The sequence below is a fragment of the Macrotis lagotis genome, chromosome 8 (genome assembly GCF_037893015.1).
Source record: "Macrotis lagotis isolate mMagLag1 chromosome 8, bilby.v1.9.chrom.fasta, whole genome shotgun sequence".
Lineage (NCBI taxonomy): Eukaryota > Metazoa > Chordata > Mammalia > Peramelemorphia > Peramelidae > Macrotis > Macrotis lagotis.
In genome coordinates, this window is record NC_133665.1 from 81946935 (window position 1) to 81968365 (window position 21431).

Consider the following 21431-nt stretch of genomic DNA (forward strand, 5'->3'; position numbering starts at 1 on the left):
AAATTGTAAAACTCATAATCTTTTGCTAAGATTAATCTTTAGTGTCTTTTTATCACACACGCAACTGGCTTATACGACTTTCTGCCTGTGCCCTCGGCTCTTGGTGCAAGGGGAGGCGGTTACCAAATGCGCGTCGGCCTCGGGGCTGGCGGGGTGAGGCCGGCCGGCAGCGGCCTGGAGGGGCGGCGGAGAAGGCCGAGGGAGCCCCGGAGCTCGGAACCGTCTTTACCGACATGTTTAGGAGGCGGCAGGCACGGAACAATGGCCGGGGGTGGGGCGGGGAGGCGGGAATGGAAAGATGCGAAGAGATCCAGCAGGAGAACGCGGCCGTGTTTTCATCGTCAAGCCGGATTCAAACTTTCAGGCGCCGCCCCCTCTTCCTCCTCGACTCTGCTCGCAGCGGCGGCCCAGGCGCCCCCTCCCCGAGGTCCACTCGGAGCAGGTGTGTGCGACGCGGAGAGGGCGCGGGCGCAGGCGCAGGCGCAGGCGCAGTGCAGGCTCCGCGGCGGGCGGCCGCGCTGCTCCCGCCGGACTCTCGCTCCTCCAATCAGAGCGCACGTATCCTAGAGAGGGGCGGGGCGTCCGGGGCGGGGCGGGGCTGCGGGCGGAGCGGGGAGCCCCGCCTCTCCCCGCCTCTCTCGCCGGCCGGAAGTGGCCGTTGTACCGCGGGGCTCCCCCGAGCCCCCCCCGAGGCCGGCCCCCCGTAGCCGGACCCCCTTCCCCGGTCTCGGTCTGATGCCGCGGTCCTAGAAGCCGCCGAGTCCCGGCCCCAGCCCCCAGCGCTGCCCCTCCCCCCGCGCCCCCGCGCCCAGTTCCGGCTTCGGCCTGGGGCCGGGCCGGGGGAGTCCCTTCAGTTTGGACCCCCGGCGCTGGGGGACTCCGGCCCGAGACCCGCCGAGGTAAAGGGTGGGGAGGGGCCGGGGGGCGGAGCCCCGGGGTGGGGCGCTGCGCGGGCCTGGGCGGAGCCCCGCCCCTGCCCCGCCAGCTCCTTTCTGAAATAGCTTTTTCACTTTTTTTGGAAAATCGAGCCTAGGGTCCCCGGAGCAGAGGAGAGCGGCGCAAAGCAATGTCGGGGCGCCTCCCTCCTGCCTCTGCTCTCCCTCGCTCCCCCCGCGCCCACAGTCGCCCTTGGGTGGCGCCCCCTATGGGCCGGACTTAGGGCGCGGGCAAAGCCCAGGGGCCCTGGCAGCCTTGGCCCAGCCCCGGGGGTCGTTCCGGCTGCCCTCCGCCGCTGCCCCATGCAGTGCCGCCCCATGCAGTGCTGCCCCATGCAGTGCTGCCCCTCCGCCGCTGCCCCATGCAGTGCTGCCCCATGCAGTGCTGCCCCATGCAGTGCTGTGCCCCTCCGCGGCTGCCCCATGCAGTGCTGCCCCATGCAGCGCTGCCCCTCCGCCGCTGCCCCATGCAGTGCTGCCCCATGCAGTGCTGTGCCCCTCCGCGGCTGCCCCATGCAGTGCTGCCCCTCCGCCGCTGCCCCCATGCAGTGCTGCCCCTCCGCGGCTGCCCCATGCAGTGCTGCCCCTCTGCCGCTGCCCCTCCGCGGCTGCCCCATGCAGCGCTGCCCCTCCGCGGCTGCCCCATGCAGTGCTGCCCCATGCAGCGCTGCCCCTCCGCGGCTGCCCCATGCAGCGCTGCCCCTCCGCGGCTGCCCCATGCAGCGCTGCCCCTCCGCCGCTGCCCCATGCAGTGCTGCCCCATGCAGTGCTGCCCCTCCGCCGCTGCCCCATGCAGTGCTGCCCCTCTGCCACTGCCCCTCCGCAGCTGCCCCATGCAGCGCTGCCCCTCCGCGGCTGCCCCATGCAGTGTTGCCCCTCCGCCGCTGCCCCATGCAGTGCTGCCCCTCCGCCACTGCCCCTCCGCAGCTGCCCCATGCAGCGCTGCCCCTCCGCGACTGCCCCTCCACCGCTGCCCCATGCAGTGCTGCCCCATGCAGTGCTGCCCCATGCAGTGCTGCCCCTCTGCCACTGCCCCTCCGCAGCTGCCCCATGCAGCGCTGCCCCTCCGCGGCTGCCCCATGCAGTGTTGCCCCTCCGCCGCTGCCCCATGCAGTGCTGCCCCTCCGCCACTGCCCCTCCGCAGCTGCCCCATGCAGCGCTGCCCCTCCGCGGCTGCCCCTCCACCGCTGCCCCATGCAGTGCTGCCCCTCCGCCGCTGCCCCATGCAGTGCTGCCCCTCCGCCACTGCCCCTCCGCAGCTGCCCCATGCAGCGCTGCCCCTCCGCGGCTGCCCCATGCAGTGTTGCCCCTCCGCCGCTGCCCCATGCAGTGCTGCCCCTCCGCCACTGCCCCTCCGCAGCTGCCCCATGCAGCGCTGCCCCTCCGCGGCTGCCCCATGCAGCGCTGCCCCTCCGGGGCTGCCCCATGCAGTGCTGCCCCTCTGCGGCTGCCCCATGCAGTGGTGCCCCTCCGCGGCTGCCCCATGCAGTGCTGCCCCTCCGCCGCTGCCCCATGCAGTGCTGCCCCTCTGCCACTGCCCCTCCGCAGCTGCCCCATGCAGTGTTGCCCCTCTGCCACTGCCCCTCCGCGGCTGCCCCATGCAGTGCTGCCCCTCCGCGGCTGCCCCATGCAGTGCTGCCCCTCTGCCACTGCCCCTCCGCAGCTGCCCCATGCAGCGCTGCCCCTCCGCGGCTGCCCCTCCGGGGCTGCCCCATGCAGCGCTGCCCCTCCGCGGCTGCCCCATGCAGTGGTGCCCCTCCGCGGCTGCCCCATGCAGTGCTGCCCCTCCGCCGCTGCCCCATGCAGTGCTGCCCCTCCGCCACTGCCCCTCCGCAGCTGCCCCATGCAGCGCTGCCCCTCCGCGGCTGCCCCATGCAGTGTTGCCCCTCCGCCGCTGCCCCATGCAGTGCTGCCCCTCCGCCACTGCCCCTCCGCAGCTGCCCCATGCAGCGCTGCCCCTCCGCGGCTGCCCCATGCAGCGCTGCCCCTCCGGGGCTGCCCCATGCAGTGCTGCCCCTCCGCGGCTGCCCCATGCAGTGGTGCCCCTCCGCGGCTGCCCCATGCAGTGCTGCCCCTCCGCCGCTGCCCCATGCAGTGTTGCCCCTCTGCCACTGCCCCTCCGCGGCTGCCCCATGCAGTGCTGCCCCTCCGCGGCTGCCCCATGCAGTGCTGCCCCTCTGCCACTGCCCCTCCGCAGCTGCCCCATGCAGCGCTGCCCCTCCGCGGCTGCCCCTCCGGGGCTGCCCCATGCAGCGCTGCCCCTCCGCGGCTGCCCCATGCAGTGGTGCCCCTCCGCGGCTGCCCCATGCAGTGCTGCCCCTCCGCCGCTGCCCCATGCAGTGCTGCCCCTCTGCCACTGCCCCTCCGCCGCTGCCCCATGCAGTGCTGCCCCTCCGCCGCTGCCCCATGCAGTGTTGCCCCTCTGCCACTGCCCCTCCGCAGCTGCCCCATGCAGTGCTGCCCCTCCGCCGCTGCCCCATGCAGTGTTGCCCCTCTGCCACTGCCCCTCTGCAGCTGCCCCATGCAGTGCTGCCCCTCCGCCGCTGCCCCATGCAGTGTTGCCCCATGAAGTGCTGCCCCTCCGGGGCTGCCCCATGCAGTGCTGCCCCTCTGCCGCTGCCCCTGCGCCGCTGCCTCACCACTCCCTCGGAGGTGGAGGAACTGCCTTGGCCACTTGGAATTGCGCCTCTCTCTCTCTCCTCTATATACATATATGTATATGTATATTTATATGTATATATCTATGTATACTATATCTATCTATTTATATATCTATATATCTACATATCTATATGTCTATATGTATCTATATCTGTCTATATACATTTATATATCTATATATCTGTAACTATAGATCTACACATCTATATATATCTATATAAATATATATCTATATCTATCTCTATATCATCTACATCAATATCTCTATCTCTATCTTTATCTCTATCTCTATCTCTGTCTCTATCTCTATCTCTATATCTTTATATCATCTATATCCTGTGTCATTTGGGGCAAGTCTTTTAATCTCTCTGGGTCTCAGCTTCTTCATTTGAAAATGAGGGATGCTGGTTTACAGTCTAGATTTACAAGTGGAAGGAATCTTGCAGGTCATCTAGTGCTACCCTCTACCTGTTCTTTTTACAGTTGAGAAAACAGGTGAATTGATTTGTCCAAAGTCACATAGGTAAGGGGCGGCTGGGTGGTGCAGTGGATAGAGCACCAGCCCTGGAGTCAGGAGGACCTAAGTTCAAATCCAGCCTCAGACACTTAATAATGACCTAGCTGTGTGGCCTTTGGCAAGCCACTTAATGCCATTTGCCTTGCAAAAACCTAAAAAAACCAAAAACACACACACATAAAAGTCACACAGATAGCAAATGGCTTAGCCAACATATTAAGTCCTCCTCTTTTCAAAACCAATCAACAAGTATTAAGTGCTTACTATATTGGCTATTCACACCCTAGGGATTCACATGAAAAGAAATATTCCCTACTCCCAAGGACCTGCCTACTTTCTTTTAATGTGGAAGAAAACAAATATGTAAACAAATTTACTAGAAATAAATAGATTAAGACTGACAAATTGCTTTCTGTGGGGGGGTAGGGGACGGGGAGGGAAGTAGTATTGGGGGAAAAATTGTAAAATTTAAAATAAATAAAATCTTTAATCAAAATAAATAGAATAGAAACAAAGAAGTCCAATACAAGATTGTGTAGGAAGAAGGACCCCATCAGTTAGGGAGAATCTGGAAAAGTTTCATGATGTTTCAGCAGTGTCTTCAAAAGAGGAAAGCTATTCTGACAGATGAGAAGGAAATGCATACTGAAGTGAGATAGAGTATTCTGTATGAGGAACACAAAGCCAGTTTAGATGGCAGAGTGCAGAAGGTGTAATGATGCTGGAAAGATAAGTTGGGGTCAAGTTTTGTAGGACTTTAGAAGTCCCTCATTCAGTGAGGATTGACTTCTTTCAATGAATTCACATTTTAATGGAGGAGAACACTAGCAAACAAATTAGTACAAACAAGATCTATACAGGGTATATACAAAGGGAAAGTATTAAAATTAAGATAGGATAGGAAAGGCTTCTAGTAGAAGATGGGATTTTTTAGCTGGAATTTTAATGAAGCTTGGAAACCTGGAAACAGAGATGAGGAAGGAAGCCATTCTGGGCAGAGGGGGACAGCCTGAGAAAATACCTGGAGCTGAGTGTTGTATCCTTTGTGAAACAGCAAAGAGGCCAGTGTCACTGGATCAAAGAGTAGGTGGCAGATAGTAAGGTGCTTGAAGACTGAGAAGATGAAGGGTGGAAAATGCCAAATATCCTTAAGGCAACAGGGAACCACTGGAGATTAGAGAAAGGGTGGAGAGTTTCACTTTGTTGGACTTGTGTTTTAGGAAAATCCATTTAATGGAGAATAGATTGACTAGGGCAAGGCTTAAAGGCCAGCAGACCCATTATCAGGTCTTTGCAGTAAGTAGTCTAGATGTGAGGTAAGATTAGGACCTGCAACCTAGTGTTAGCACTGTCAGAGGAATGAAGAAGGAGTGTATTGGAGAGATGTGGAAAAGATGAAATAGACTTTGGGATCAGATTGAATATGGGGAGGTGAGAGAGGATGACTCCTAGGACTGGGGTGATGATGTTGCCTTCTACTGCAAAAAGAATGTTAGGAGCTTGGGAGGGTTCAGGGGGAAAGACAATGAGAGTTTTGGACATGATCACTTTCAGATATCAATTAGACCTTCAGTTTGAGGTGTCTACAAGGCACCTTGAGGATGTGAGACTGGGGAGGGTCAGCAGAGTGGTTAGGCAGATTTGAGAATCATCAGCATAGAGATTAAGGGAGCGGATGAAATCACAAAATGAAGAATAGAGAGGAAGAAGAGGGATAGGCTAAGGTTGATGAGACAGCAAAGAGAAAAATGAAAACTGAGACAGGACTGTCAGATTTGACAATTATGAAATCATTCATAATTTTGATGTCTCCAGTTGAATGATGAAGTCAAAAAAACAGATAACAGAACAGAATTCTTTCTTTTTTATTTAATTAATTTATTTTGAATTTTACAATTTTTCCCTAATCTTACTTCTCCCCCCCCCCCCACAGAAGGCAGTCTGTTAGTCTTTACATTGTTTCCTTGGTATACATTGATCTAAATTGAACATGTTGAGAGAGAAATAATATCCTTAAGGGAAAAAAATGAAATATAAAAGATAGCAAAATTACATAATAAGATAACTTTTTTTTTAAAGTTAAAGATAATAGTCTTTGGTCTTTGTTCAAACTTCACAATTCTTTCTCTGATTGTTTCACTGATGGAAGTCCATTAAGATTGATCATCGATCCCATGTTGCTTTTATGGTGTACAATGTTCTTCCAATTCTGCTCATCTTGCTCAACATTAGTTCATACAGATCCCTCCAGGCTTCTTTGAATTCCCATCCTTCCTGGTTTTTAATAGAACATCAGTGTTCCATAACGTACATATACCACAATTTGTTTAACCATTCTCCAGTTGATGGACATTCACTTGATTTCTAATTCTTTGCTACCACAAATAGGGCTGCTATGAATATTTTTATGTAAGAGATGTTTTTACCCTTTTTTATGATCTCTTCAGGGTATAGACCCAGTAGAGGTATTGCTGGATCAAAGGGTATACACATTTTTATTGTCCTTTGGGCCTAATTCCAAACTGCTCTCCAGAAAGGTTGCATGAGTTCACTGCTCCACTAACAATGCATTAGTATCCCAGATTTCCCATATCCCTTCCAACAGTGATCATTGTCCTTTCTGGTTACATTGGCCAGTCTGAGAGCTATGAGGTGGTACTTCAGAGATGCTTTAATTTGCATTTCTCTAATAAGTAATGATTTAGAACTATTTTTCATATGACTATGGATCTCTTTGATTTCCTGGTTCTTTCTACTATACTGTAATCTTAGACTACTTCCAGGTTCTGACATTATGTGATTTCATCAAACTGTATTTTTTAAATTTTTTTCTTAGTTTTTAAATTTTTGCAGATATGTAAAAACAATTTTTTAACATTCATTTTAAAAACTCTGATGTCTAAATTTCTCCCCCCCACACTTAGAAGGCAAGCAATTGAATATATGCTAAACATGTTTATTCATGTAAAACATTTCCATAATTGTCATGTTGTGAAGGAAAATACAGATTTCCCCCCTTAAAAAAACTCAAGAAAAATTTAAAAAAGTAAAATTATGCATCAGTATGTATTTAGACACTATCAGTTTTTTCTCTGGAAATGCATATAATTTTTCAGAATTGTATTGGATCATTGAAATCCTGAGATTAGCTTATCATTTACAGTTGATCATTTTACAATATTGTTGTTACTTTGTGTACAGTCCATTTCACTTTGTATCAGGTCATGAATATCTTTCCAAGTTTTTCTGAGAGTATCCTGTTCTTCATTTCTTATAGCATAATAGTATTCCATGAATCAATTTTTTCAGCCATTCCCCAATTGATGAATTATCAAAAGATAGCAAGTTTTAGATGAAGTAATCAAAGCTATCCATAGCCATATGGAAAAAAAACCCCCACTCTAACTCACTATTGATTGGAGAAATGCAAATTAAAACAATACTGAGGTATGACCTTACACCTATTAGAAGTACTAATAGGATAGAAAAGAAAAGTAACAAATGTTGGAGGGGGTATGGGAAAAATAAGACATTATTGTTGGTGGAACTGTGAAATGATTCAAATATTCTGTAGAGCAATTTGGAGCTATGCCCAAAGGGCATTGCCCTTTGACTTTGACAGCTGACTACTAGATCTGTATCCCAAAAGAGATAAAAAAAAACAAAACAAAAAGGAAAAGGATCTATATATACGAAAATATTTATAACAGCTCTTTTCTGTGGCCAAGAATTGGAGGGGATGCCATTGAACTATTTTTAAAGTTGGTATTGCAGAATAGCATAAGTAGCTGCAAACCTAGACTCTACTTCTGTGTTCTCACAGTTATTCTGTTCTACAACTTTATATTGCCTTTAAGACCCTTGTGGGAAACTCTCTTATTTTCTCTAGCCCTTGATTTCCTAATATGTTAGATGAGATTGGAGCGGTAACCCAGTCTAAGGTTTTCTTCAATTCTTGCAATTTTCAGTCAAGGTGAAGGTTGCTAGTTAGATGGGAATGGTTTTGAGGAATGTGTATATTTGGTTTAGATAATCATAGGTTAGGGGCAGCTAGGTGGAGCAGTGGATAGAGCACCAGCCTGGAGTCAGGAGTACCTGAGTTCAAATCCCGCCTCAGACACTTAATAATTATTTAGCTGTGTGGCCTTGGGCAAGCCACTTAACCCCATTTGCCTTGCAAAAACCTAAAAAAAAAAAGATAATCTTAGGTTAATTCTCTTTTTGGTGAAAGTGTAATTAAAAATATTTTTATAGTGACACACAGGAGAACATTTTGTAGTAGTGGTGGTGATAGACATGTTAGAGAGGGATTAGATTTATTCTTCTTCACCCCTGAGGACAGAGCTAGGGGCAATGATTAGCCTTTGTAGAGGTGCATATTTTGACTCCATAGAAGAAAACTTTCTTAACAAAGACATTCCAAAGTAGAATAAACTCTTTTTTTTTTTAGATTTTTTTCAAGGCAATGGGGTTAAGTGGCTTGCCCAAGGTCACACAGCTAGGTTATTCTTAAGAATTCAAATCTGAGGCCAGATTTGAACTCAGATATTCCTGACTCCAGGGCCCATGCTCTATTCACTGCACCACCTAGCTGCCCCAAATAAACCCTTTTAAGAAGATAATTCAATTTCCTGTAAAGGGAGGTCTGCAAGTAGAGTTACTGATAGCCAGTTGTGGCTATATTTTGTTGGGATTTCTATTCAAATATGGTTTGAATTAGAATACTTGATTTTTAAGATTTGTTCCAACTCCTGAGACTAAGACAGTTCTAATGAACTGAATGGAAGAAATTTGCCATTGTAATCTCACTTAATAATTAGCTAAATAGCTCTTTCTTATAGTACCCAGGTAAATTATAAAATGGTCATTGTTATTGTTTAGTCATTCAATTGTGCCTGACTCTTTGTGACCCCATTTGGGGTTTTCTTGGCAAAGATACTGGAGTGGTTTTCAATTTTCTTCTCTAGCTCATTTTACAGATGAGGGGTTAATAACTTGCCCAGAGTCACACAACTAGTAAGTGTGTGAGATTAAATTTGAATTTAGGTCCTCCTGACATCAAACCATACCCTATCCCCTGTACCACCTAGCTGCCTCCCAAAATGGCAACAAAGGGATTATTGTTTGCTGGTAGTTGGTGGCTAAGCCACTTCATATTAAAATTACTTATACATTATGCTTTCTAAAACCTTCACTACCTCTATCTCCTTTTAACTTTTAAGTATTCACCTTTGTCACCTTACTCTTTCTTTGATCTTACACTGTTTTTGGCCTAAAAAGGGGGGATGAGTGCTTTTGTCTTTCTCCCAACCTTTTTAACAGCATAGGATACTATCACACTTGTTTTGTTTTACCTTAAAATGACATGTTTTTGTCCAATTAGTCTTTCTGTTGAAAACCTATAGAGCTAGGTCTTGTCCCCAAGTGAGGGATTGGACTAAAAAGTCCTTGCTTATTCATGAAATTGATGGTCCTCATCTACTAATTGAAGAGAAGAGGTAGATTCATCTGTTTTTGCTATTTGTAGAGATTCTGTGTGGGTCTTGCATGTATAAGTCTTCTGGTACATATAAATCTTATGAATTTATTTCCCTATTAAGCAGACTGTTACCAGCTGGCAAATGTGCTATACCTTTAAATCTTTTTGCTTGAGAAAGAGAACTTTAGTGGGACTTTAAGCCTATAAATTTTTGGGTATTCATAGTTCAATAATGAACATACCAATCCAAAATCTATTGAATTACCAGGTACATGGAATGGGCTATTGCTCAAACAGTTAATACCATAATAAATGTTCAAATCTCTAAAAATCTTTAAAAAATGAAATAGAATCTTTAAAAAAATCCCTAAAGTATAAAGCAATCAGGTTAATCCTTTAAAGAAGATTGTAATAAATTGATACTTCTACTAAGCTTAGTTGAGCTAATCTGGATAGTGTTTGCAGACTTTCCAGTTTCTGTAGAGAGGAGGAAAGAAGTAGAGAGGACTGATAAAAAACTAGGGAAAGGAAGGCAAAAGGGAATATGACCAGCTGCCTCAAACTTGATAAAAGAAGACAGGGAGCAAATCTAATACTTTGTTCTCTAATGAAAAAGAGAGAAGGAAAAGTAGGAATCAGTGTCTAGAGGTAATTTGCTATCAGCTACAAAAAAAAAGACCAAGATCCCAAATACCAGAAGCCCTATTACTGTATCTGATCAAATGAGGTCACATGGATCTAATTCTATACTCCATTACTTGGACTCAAGGCTATAACCTGAATTTTTCCCTATTGGTGAAGATGCTTCCTATTACAAACTATGCCAGTAGAAAGATATAGTTTGGAACCAGAGGAGTCTGTTCTCATTACCTTGGAGAATCCAGAGAATCCTATTACATTCAGTAATGGAAAAATTTCCCCTCAATTGTGTGACTCATTTGAGGACCACCATCTCCATTGAATGAAGCTAGATGAGTGAAGAATTGACTTCTTTTTTTTTAATATTTTATTTTTTATTTACATATTACTAATATATTCTTGTTTGAGAGTAAATATAATACCCCTCCCCCACAAAAATATAAAACCTCATGACTAATAAAAGAGAGAGAAAAAAATGTGTTCTGATACCATCAGGTTCTGTCTTGGGTAGATCACATTCTATATCGTAAGTCCATCACAGAAGTTACTTCCATATTTTCCACAGTTGCTGTTGCTGATTGTAATTCCCTCCATCCATTCCTCCCCTCTACCATCTATTATATTTTCTCTCTCCTTTCACTCTGTCCCTCTTCAAAAATGTGCTGTGGGGCAGCTGAGTGGTACAGTGAACAGAGCACTGGCCCTGGGGCCAAGAGGCTCCAAACCCACATCCCACCCCAGAGACCCAGCAACTACCTGGTCCCTTGGTTCTGGACAGGCCACCCAATTCCAGCACCTTGCACAAAGTAAAAAAAGAAAATGTGTTATATCTGACTATCCTCTCCTATGATCTATCCTCTCCTCTATCACCACCCCCATACCCCTTCTCTCCTCTTTCTTTTAGATGGGTATACCCTATTGAATGTGTAATGCTGTTTACTCTCTGAGCCATTTCTAATGAGAATGAAAGTTCCCTCTTTCCCCCTCGCCCTCTGCCCTTCATACCTTTGCAAAAGCTACATGAAATATCTTTTATATGAAATATCTTAGTCTATTTTATCTCTCCTTTCTCTTACTCCAGTATATTTATTTCCCTTTCACCCATTAACTCCATTTTTACAATATATTTTAATCTTCAAATTCAGCTCTCTCCTGTGCTTCATCTATAAAACTCCTTCTATCTGCTCTATTAAATGAGAAGGTTCATATGAATATTATCAGTATTATATTTCCATGCAGGAATACTTGAAAGTCAAACTTTTTGTTCAGCTCTGGTCATTTCAGCAGGAACATTTGAAAGTCCCCTGTTTCATTGGAAGTCCATCTTTTTCCCCTGGAAGAGGATGTTCACTTTTGCTGGGTAGTTGATTCTCGGTTGCATTCCAATCTCTTTTGTCTTCCGGAATGTTATATTCCAAACTCTGTGAGCCCTTAATGTAGTTGCTGCTAAGTCCTGTGTGATCCTGATTGCAGCTCCACGATATTTGAATTGTGTCCTTCTGGCTGCTTGTAATATTCCTCTTTTGACTTGGGAGTTCTGGAACTTGGCTATAGTATTCCTGGGGGTTGTTTCTTTTTGAAATCTCTTTCCAGGGGAGATTGGTAGATTCTCTCAATTTGTATTTTACCCTCTGCTTCTAGGACATCAGGATAATTTTCCTATAGAAATTCTTCAAAAATGAGGTCAAGGCTCTTTTCCTGATCATGACTTTCAGGTATTCCAATAATTTTTAAATTATCTTTCCTGGGCCGGCTAGGTGGTGCAGTGGATAGAGCACTGGCCCTGGAGTCAGGAGTACCTGAGTTCAAATCCGGCCTCAGACTTAATAATTACCCAGCTGTGTGGCCTTGGACAAGCCACTTAACCCCATTTGCCTGGAAAAAACCTAAAAAAAAGAATTATATTTCCTGGATCTGTTTTCCAGATCAGTTGTTTTTTTTTCCATAAGATATTTCACATTTTCTTCTAGTTTTTCATTGTTTTTGGTGTTGAATTAGCATTTCTTGATTTCTCTCAAAGTCATTAGCTTCCTTTAGCTCCATTTTACTTCTGAAAGATTTGTTTTCCTTAGAGCTTTCTTATCTCTTTTTCCATCTGACCAATTCTTTTTTAAAGCATTCTTCTCCTTAATAACTTTTTGAACTGTTTTATCCATTTGACCTAAGCTGGTTTTTAATATATTATTTTCTTTAGCATTTTTTTTTTTGAATCTCCTTGACTAAGCTTCTGACTTTGTGTTCTTTTTTTTTTTTTTTTTTTTTTAGGTTTTTGCAAGGCAAATGAGGTTAAGTGGCTTGCCCAAAGCCACACAGCTGGGTAATTATTAAGTGTTTGAGACCGGATTTGAACCCAGGTACTCTTGACTCCAGGGCTGGTTGCTTTATCCACTGTGCCACCTAGCTGCCCCCTCCCTTACTTGAATTTTAAAAATCTTTTTTTTAAACTTTGTCATTGCCTGAGCACAACTTCTATATTTCTTGGAGTCTTTAGATTCAGAAACTTGGACTTCCTCATCTTCAGATTATTTTGGTCCTCCATGAGACCAAAGTAATTGTCTATGGTCAGGTTCCTTTTTTTTCCTCCTATTTACTCATTTCCCCAGCCTGTGCCTGGTTTTATGGTTCTTACTGAGCTTTTGAGTATTATTGGGACACCCCCACAAGGACCTCAGTATGTGAGGCTCTGACTGCTCTCCTAGTCTGTAGAATGACCACAAACCCACCCTTCTGCCCCAGGGCTGTGTGTGTGTGTGTGTGTGTGTGTGTGTGTGTGTGTGTGTGTGTGGTGTCCCTGCTCTGTGGGGGGCCCAGACTGCAACCAGGGTCTGAATATGATTAAATCTCCAGAGTCTTGTCCCAGGACCAGAGGACAGACCTTGACCAGGGAGCAGCTGCTGGGTGGCTCCTGCTGGATGGCTTCCAGAAATTGAATTCTTATACTTTATTTTGTTTTAACCATTCCTTTATAATCTACTCCCTGAAATAAAAGTTTGCTCTGTTTTTGCATACAACCTTCCTCTTAAACCCTCCTTTCTTTTTGTCAAATTGAGTTTAATTTATTACCATACCAAACCGTGTATGTGCATATGTTGGTCCATGTATGTATATGTGCCTGGTATTGACCAGTGCTATTGAAGTCAAATAGAAATGGGGACCACTAAAATATACATAAGTATTCCAGTGGACCCCAGAATGACTTAGAAAACACATCTTTATAGGTTCAGAATCCCTGCTCTTAAATGTGTTGATGATGTTTGTCCTGTGTTCTTTTTTCTTTCTTTCTTTTTTTTTTTTTTTTTAAGGTTTTTGCAAGGCAATGGGGTTAAGTAGCTTGCCGAAGGCCACACAGCTAGGAAATTATTAAGTGTCTGAGGGTGGATTTGAACTCAGGTACTCTCTGACTCCAGGGCCAGTGCTCTATCCACTGCAACACCTAGCCGCCCCAAAACACATCTTTATATATTTCTATTTTTATAATTAACTTATTTTGTTAAATATTTCTAAGTAATATTTTAATCTGATTTAGTCATACTCAGTAGTGTTGTGGGCCTGTGTTTGACATCTCTGAAGTAGACAATCTTCCTTTGTTTTAGATAAGAGAAACGCATAATTTGAGTACTTGAAGATTATATATAAAACATAGAGAACTTAATAGGGGAGTAGGAAAAATCTCTTATCTCTTAGGAACTTGAAGTCTAAAAGGGAAGATAATATGCAAGCAACTTTGTACAACCAAGTTATATACAGAAAAAATTAGAGATACTCTTAGAAGGAAAGAGCAAACATTAAGGAGAATTGGGAAAGGCTTCTTGCAAAAGTTGTGATTTTAGATGGTTCTGAAGGGAAGGGAGGAGGTGGGGATAAGAAAAGAGAGAATTCCAAGATGGCCAGTGTGTACAAGGTGTTAGGAAATGGAACCTTACTCTAGGAACAGGTAGGAGGTCAATGTCATTGAATTATAGAGCACTTAGTGAGAAGTAAGGTTTTAGATTGAAACAATAGGAAGGGACAGGTCATAAAGAGTTTTGAAAACCAAAGAAAAGATTTTTATGTGATCTTGGAGGGAATGGGAGCTACTGAAGTTTATTGAATAGGGGATTTGATCTAGTCTGACTTGTACTTGTGGAAAATCGCTTTGGTAGCCGAGAGGAGAATGTACTGGAATGGTGGGAAGAGACAGGGAACCCAAGTGAATACTTGAACATGGTTGTGGCTGCCTGAGAAGAGAGAACAGGAGTTGGCTGTGTGAGATGTTGCTGAGTTTGAAATTGGAAACTGATTGTATGTAGGGGCTGAGTGAGAATCTAGAGTAGAGACCTAATGAGAAGGTGGTGGAATTCTCTGCAGTATAGAGAGAAGAAAAAAAAGAACCTCAAGCATTTCTAAAGCTGATGAAGACTGGTGGTCACATGGGGCACAAATGGGCAGTCACTGCTGCTTCTGAAGGCCTTCCCAGAGATGCAGAGTTGGAGAGTCGTGTCTGAGGAAGGGACTGGACCTGGGCAGCCAGGTTCAATGTGTATAATGGAGAGTGTCTTAGCCACAGCACAAATCGTAGTGCATTATTTGTAGGGGCTGAAGACCTTCAGATCTATCTCTATGTGGGGAGGGAGCCCACAATACTCTGAGGACTCCTTGAAAACAGACTGCTCTATCAGTCCATCAGATGGACGAAAGTGGCCTAGACTGACATGTGGTGTGATTCATGAATTCATTCAGGTGCCTATCTTGTACCAACTGGGGATGCAACAAGAGGCCACAGACAGCCCTCTCATAGAGCTCCCAATCTGGGGAGGAGACCACATGCAAACAAAGAAACACAGGTAAACTCTAGACAGGATCCATAGAAAACAAAAGAAAATCCTGGACTTAAGGGGCTAGGGAAGACTTCCTGTAGTTTTAGTTTAGATTTAAAGGAGATGAGAGAGAGAGAGAGAGAGAGAGAGCCAGAGATAATGCCTGTAATTGAGAGATGGAGTTCTTGTGTGTGGAACAACTCTGAGGATGTTCTGAATCAAAGAGTGCCGTTAGGGCTAAGGAGTAAGAAGATTGGAAAGGGAGGAGAGGGCTAGATTATGGAAGGCTTCAAATGCCAAACAGAGCATTTTGCAATTTTTTTTCTTGGAAGACCATAGGAAGCCACTGGAGTTTATTATGTGGGGGATTGGTGGGAGAAGAGAGAAGTGACATAATCAGACCTGTATTTTAGGAAAATCATTTTAGTGACTGGAAAATGCTTTGGAGTCAGAGGAGATGAGACAGGCAGACCCACCAGCAGGCTCTTAGAGTAATTCAGGAGTCAGTTGATTAGAGTCTGTTCTAGAACAGTGGAAAGATCGGAAGAGAATATCTATATAGGCCTTGACTACATCTTGGGTTTGGGAGGTGAAAGATGGTGAGGAATCCATTGTGACTCCTAGGTAGGGAAGCTTAAGAGGAGAGGGATTTGGGGGAAAGATATTTATTATTTATTTTGTCTATTGACATAAAAAATTTAATCTAGTTCAAGCTTTCTGAAAGGCCATTGTAGATACATGCTTGGAGGTCAGCAAACTGGGGCAGAATAGGTAGATTTGAGAATCAGCATTTTTTGTTGTTCAGTTGTTTCATTTGTTCCTTCATGCTCTCATTTGTGGTTTTCCTAGCAAAGATACTGGAGTGGTTTGGAGTGATTTGTTATTTATTTCTTCTCATTTTACAGTTGAGGAAACTGAGGCCAACAGGGTTAAGTGTTTTGCCCAGGGTCATACAACTAATAAGTGTCTGGGACTGGATTTGAACTCAGATCCTCTAACTCAGACCCTGTGCTCTATCATAATGATAGTGATTAAATCCATGGAAACTGATGAGATCACCAAGTAGTTTGGAAGGGGAAGAGAAGGGGACTCATTCTGAGGGACACCTATGGTTAAAAGTTGTGATCTGGTGGAGAATCCAGGAAAGTAGAAAAGTAGTAGTCAGTCAGGAGAAAAAACTGGGAGAGTAGTTCCAGCAATCCTAGAAAATAGTTATTAAGGAAGAGAGTGATCCACAGTGTCAAAGGAGAATGAGCATTGAGAAAAGGCCATTCATTGAATTTGGCAGCTAAGAGATCATTTGTATACTTGTAAATTGTCTACCTGTTTAGAATTTATATCTTGAAATTTCCTTGTAAAGTAATAGTTTTGTTTACCAAACATATAACCATGTATTATTCAGATTATGTATTGCTGAGGAAGGATACCAGAAAGAAAGGGAAAAACTAGTCTTTTTGGATTGCTCCTCTTACCCACCTTTCCAACCCTCTCAATTTCCTGGGTAAAGGCAGTGAAAAGTTGAATTACATATTTGAGAATTCTTCGATCCTTTTGGTCTCTTGTCTGCAGTGGAAAATAACTTTTGTTTTTTTTTTTAATTTTTGCTAGACAGGGGGATTAAGTGACTTGCCCAAGGTCACACAGCTAGGTAATTATTATGGGTCTGAGATTACATTTGAACTCAGGTCCTCCCGATTCCAAGGACAGTGCTCTCTCTACTTAATTGCGCCACCTCGCTGCCCGGAATATTAACTCGTTAATGAAAAGAATTGGACTTCAGGAATAGAGATCAACAATGTGTACCATGGAAACAATGTAAAGACTGACAAATTGCCTTCTGTGGGGGGTGGGGGGGAGGAAAATAAGAGCCAGGGAAAAATTGTAAAACTCAAAATAAATAAAATCTTTATAAAAAAAAGAATATAGATAAAAAAGATTAGGTTCTATTTGTGTATCTTAAAATTAATTCTTTCAGAGCCACATTTTTTTAATATTGCATTTATTTCTTTTAGGAGTAATTCTGTTACTGTTTTCAATATGTTTATTTCTTACAGATTTATTTATATCTACTTGATCTGTAAAGTGAAAGACATCTTTGAAGGTTTTCATTTTCTAAAAGTAAAAAGTTAAGAAGAATTTTGATTGTTTATTAACAGTCAGACTACATCATCATGAACTTCCATCCAAGTAATATTAATGCTGAAATTCAAAGGTAATCCTTAAGTCTTTTCCTTTTATTAACATTATAGTAGGACTGACAATGATAAAATTAAATGTTAAAAATATCTTATCTGATCAGTGTTGAGATCAAGCCTGTGTACCTCTGACCTGGGTGAGATACAAAGACAACCCAGTCTCTCCTATTTTTTTCCCCATAAGCCCCCAGCCACCCCCACCCCTCCAAAAAGGATGTAAAATTAGGGCCCTTCCAACTTCTGAAAGCATTTATCTCCCATCAATATGCTACTTTTTGACTCTACATTCTTCCTCTCCTGCAATATATATAACCTCATTCAGGTCCAACTTCCTCATTATCCTACATTGGAAAATTATGCCTTTCCCCCACTCAGAAATCAGGATCTTGTTTTCTTCAGCAACTATGTATCTGTATTAGATATTAAGAGATTTTCACTTCTTAGAGACTGAACTGGAAGAGATCATTGAGGGCAGAGTTGTCAAATATGCAGCTGGAAGCAATCTAATGTTCAATAAACATTTTTTTTTGTAAAATCATGTTTTTAATATTCATTTTAAAAAAATGTCAAGTTCCAAATTCCCTTCCTCTTGCTCCTCTTCATCCATTGAGAAGATAAGTAAGAAATCGATTATATATGTAAAATCATGCAAAACATATTTCTGTGTTAGCCATTTTACAAAACAAACAAGAATCAAGAAAAACAAAGAAAAATGGGGAAAAAATGTGCTTCATTCTAGGTTCTTTGTAATTGTATCATTGTATTGATTAGTATACCTGAGTCTTTCACAGATGATACTGGATACATTCCAATTTACTCAATATACGCCAAACACACAGTGATACAATCAAAAAAGATAACCCCTTCTTCTCAAAAAAGCTTATATTCTAAATGGGGGAGGCTAACACAGAAAGAGAAGGGGGGGGGAGTAAAGGATGGAGAGATAGGGAAGAAGAGACCTGGGGAGGCCAAGTAGAGATAATCTAGCTTTTGCCCTCTGTAAAGGAAGTTATTTCTGTAAAGGAAGAATTTGATACTTCACTTTCTAGCTCTTCAATCAGATGGAGAGGAATTTGAGGGATCCCTCAAAGCTTAAGTAGTTGCAGGGTGGTGAATTTAGAAGTGATGAACTTTTATCCTGGAAGTGGCATCTTATTTCAAGAAGCTGAAACTCAGTAAAGCAGGAGATAAAAATTGAGGGACTAAACTAGATAAAAATGTAATTTGGAAATATTTAACATAAATAAAATGGAACATACATAATTTTAATTTTGTTTTCTAAGTCATTTTCTAAGTCAATGTAGGATCATGGGGATCCTTAAGTATAACTTAATTGTCCCTCTTTCTATTTGAGTTTGATACCAATGATGTAGAGCATTTAGTTTAATTTTTCTATTTTACAGGTGAATAAACTGAAGCCCAGCGAGACTAAGTGACTTATTCAAAGTCATATAAATACTAGCAGGCAATGGGACTTGAACCTAGGCTTTCTGTTTCATAGACTTTTATTCTTTACTATTAATGGTAGTGATAACCTAGATTTCTATCCATCCATTATCCTTTGATCCTTTCAACCACTCTGTGAAAGTAGGTTCTTTTATTCTCTAAGAATCATTATCCTCATTTTGCAGAGGAAGAGGAAGTTGAGACTTAGAGATGACTTCTTGGAGCCCATGTTTGTTCTGGTGTCTTCTGACTATCACATCATGTTACTCTAAATTGAGAAGCAGCTTGGTGGTACAGTGGATAGAGCATTGGCCCTGGAGTCAGAAGGACCTGAGTGCATATCTAATCTCAGACACTTAATACTTAGTTGTATGATCTTGGGCCTTGCAAAAACAAAAAAAAAATTTAAAAGTTTTAAGCTTCTTATTTCAAATGAAACTTATATACAAGAGATTTTGATTAGATTTATATCTCCTTTTGTCTTATTTGTCTTTTTTTTTTTAAGTTTTTGCAAGACAAATGTGTTAAGTGGCTTGCCCAAGGCCCTATAGCTAGGTAATTATTAAGTGTCTGAAGCTGGATTTGAACTCAGGTATTCCTGACTCCAGGGGCAACGCTCTATTCACTTCGCCACCTAGCTGCCCCCTTTTTTTTTTCCCTCAGGAAGTTAGATTATGTTATGCCTCTAAGGTCCTTTCAACTTTAAATCTGTGATCTAATGAGCCTAAATAATTTTCTGTTAAGTAATCTTTTCAATTCTATCAATATATTCCTTTTAGAAATATTAAATCCAATGTTTTCCACTTGTATGAAGTTCCTAAAGAACTTTTTTCCTTATGTAACTTTAGACCTAATAATTTACTGTTGAGTAGGTATTTAATTTATAATAAATGCATGATTTCATAAATACAAGTAATTTTATATTCAAAATTATATTGAAGGGGTTGAATTATATATCCTTTTTCTATGATTTTATATGATATTTCTTAAATTGAGACAAACTGTGACTCTAAAGTTACTCTCTTACCTTCTGTGGATAACTATGTAGTAATTACATCTTAAAGCAGATATCACATTCTTAATGTTTCTTTGTTATATATATTTTCTCTGTGAAGATTTTTCCTTAGTATGTGCTCCCAAAGTTCCAATATATCTCAATCTGATATAACTTTATTTTTCTTATCACTAATCCCCAAATTCCCCTATTTCAGAACTTCTTTCTTCCCTTGTTGATTATTCTTGATTTTTTTTTTTTTTTGCAAGGCAATGGGGTTAAGTGCCTTGCCCAAGGCTGCACAGCTAGGTAATTATCAAGTGTCTGAGACTGGATTTGAACCCAGGTACTCCTGACTTCAGGGCCGGTGCTTTATCCACTGCATCACTTAGCTGCCCCCATTCTTTGATTTTCAGTGTTGAATTTTCAAGTTTTATATTGAATGTTACTTTTATTTCTTGGAAAAATATAGCTTTTTTTTTTAACATAGTTCAATTTAAATTTAGCATGCTTTATACAAATGAGTGATTTGTCTTTTTATTTGATAAAGTATACTAGGTTTGTCAAATGTTTGCAAATGCAATTATTAGCCTATTTGTATATTGAGAAGAATTACACTGAACTATTGAGGACATAAGTGGAAATATGGAAGAAAAGAATATGTTATGGTTATTAGATTGATTTACTTTCAAAAAAATTTTATGGTTTTCCTATATCTGTTTTAAAAACATTCTTTCATTTAACCTTGTTTGTGCTCCTTCCAGATGTATTATAAAAATACTGTGTCAGTTAATTTATTGGATATCAGATCTTCAATAGACCATTACAATGTTCATCTATGAATTTTAAAAATTTGAGCATTTTATAAATTATGTTTCTTTATAGCAGGGAGAAGGATTTCATGATTTTTAGAAAAATATGATTGTTATAATACTTTATTTGACAAGGTCAAAGAATCAGCTGTTCTTCCTAATTATGGGAAATGAATCTGCTATTTCACATAATTAAAAATTTTTGGATAACTGAAGCTTAACTATTTAAGTTCATTGGTTTGTAGGATTTAAAGCTAGAAGGGACTTTAAAGAGACAACCTGTTTTGCAGATGAGAAAAGAGAAGCCCAGAAAGGTAAGGTGACTTGTCTAGGTTTACAAAGATAGTAAGTGGTAGAACCATCTAATTAGAATTTTTTAAAGGTCATCTTTTTTCAAATACATTGCACACTTTTCTGTGTTTTTTTAAAAGCATGCTGAACTCATTTTAATTTTAAATAATCCAAGATACTTATACAAGATACATACATTTTTAAATCCAGGTTTGAACTTCAATTTTTTTGAAACAATTTAATGTTCTTATTGTCTATTGACAGTTTTTTATTCCTGTATTAAGAAGCCCTAGATTTGCTGTGAATTGGGGAATCGTGTGCTTTTTGTAGTTTTTTGTTGTTGTTTTCTTTTAGGCTATTAGGTGTCATATCTTGCTCCCTGAGTGATGGTAGATAGTGGCCATTTTTTACATTTTCTTTAAATCACCTAATGTTTTGACATAATTGTTGGAGAAATACCTGTTGAATAAATGAAGATCTGCTAAAGTGCTAAAGACATGGAAGTTGCATTTATCATAGCAATAACTTTACTCTGTGTTAAATGTTTATAAAAGATCCCTCTGTGAATACTTATTCTCTCATTATATATGTTTGGCTTTACAAGACCAATGCAGAAAAAGTTGCTGTTTTATAATTGCTACTTCATCTGAATTTGGGATAAATTTT

General features: G+C 42.4%; 1 protein-coding gene across 6 annotated transcripts in view; it reads left to right on the top strand.

Moving 5' to 3' along the window:
* Positions 1-603: 603 nt before the first annotated feature.
* CCDC171 (coiled-coil domain containing 171) overlaps positions 604-21431 on the top strand; it is a 459446-nt gene continuing 438618 nt past the window's right edge. For 2 of the 6 annotated variants that reach the window (XM_074197551.1, XM_074197553.1), the window contains exons 1-2: positions 604-899; positions 17082-17239. In XM_074197551.1, coding sequence (XP_074053652.1) covers positions 17199-17239 — 41 coding nt within the window. In that variant the 5' untranslated portion in view covers positions 604-899; positions 17082-17198. Of the gene's footprint in view, positions 900-17081; positions 17240-20719; positions 20789-21431 lie in introns of all 6 variants that reach the window. The other 4 variants (XM_074197550.1, XM_074197552.1, XM_074197549.1 and 1 more) reach the window with 3 other exon arrangements.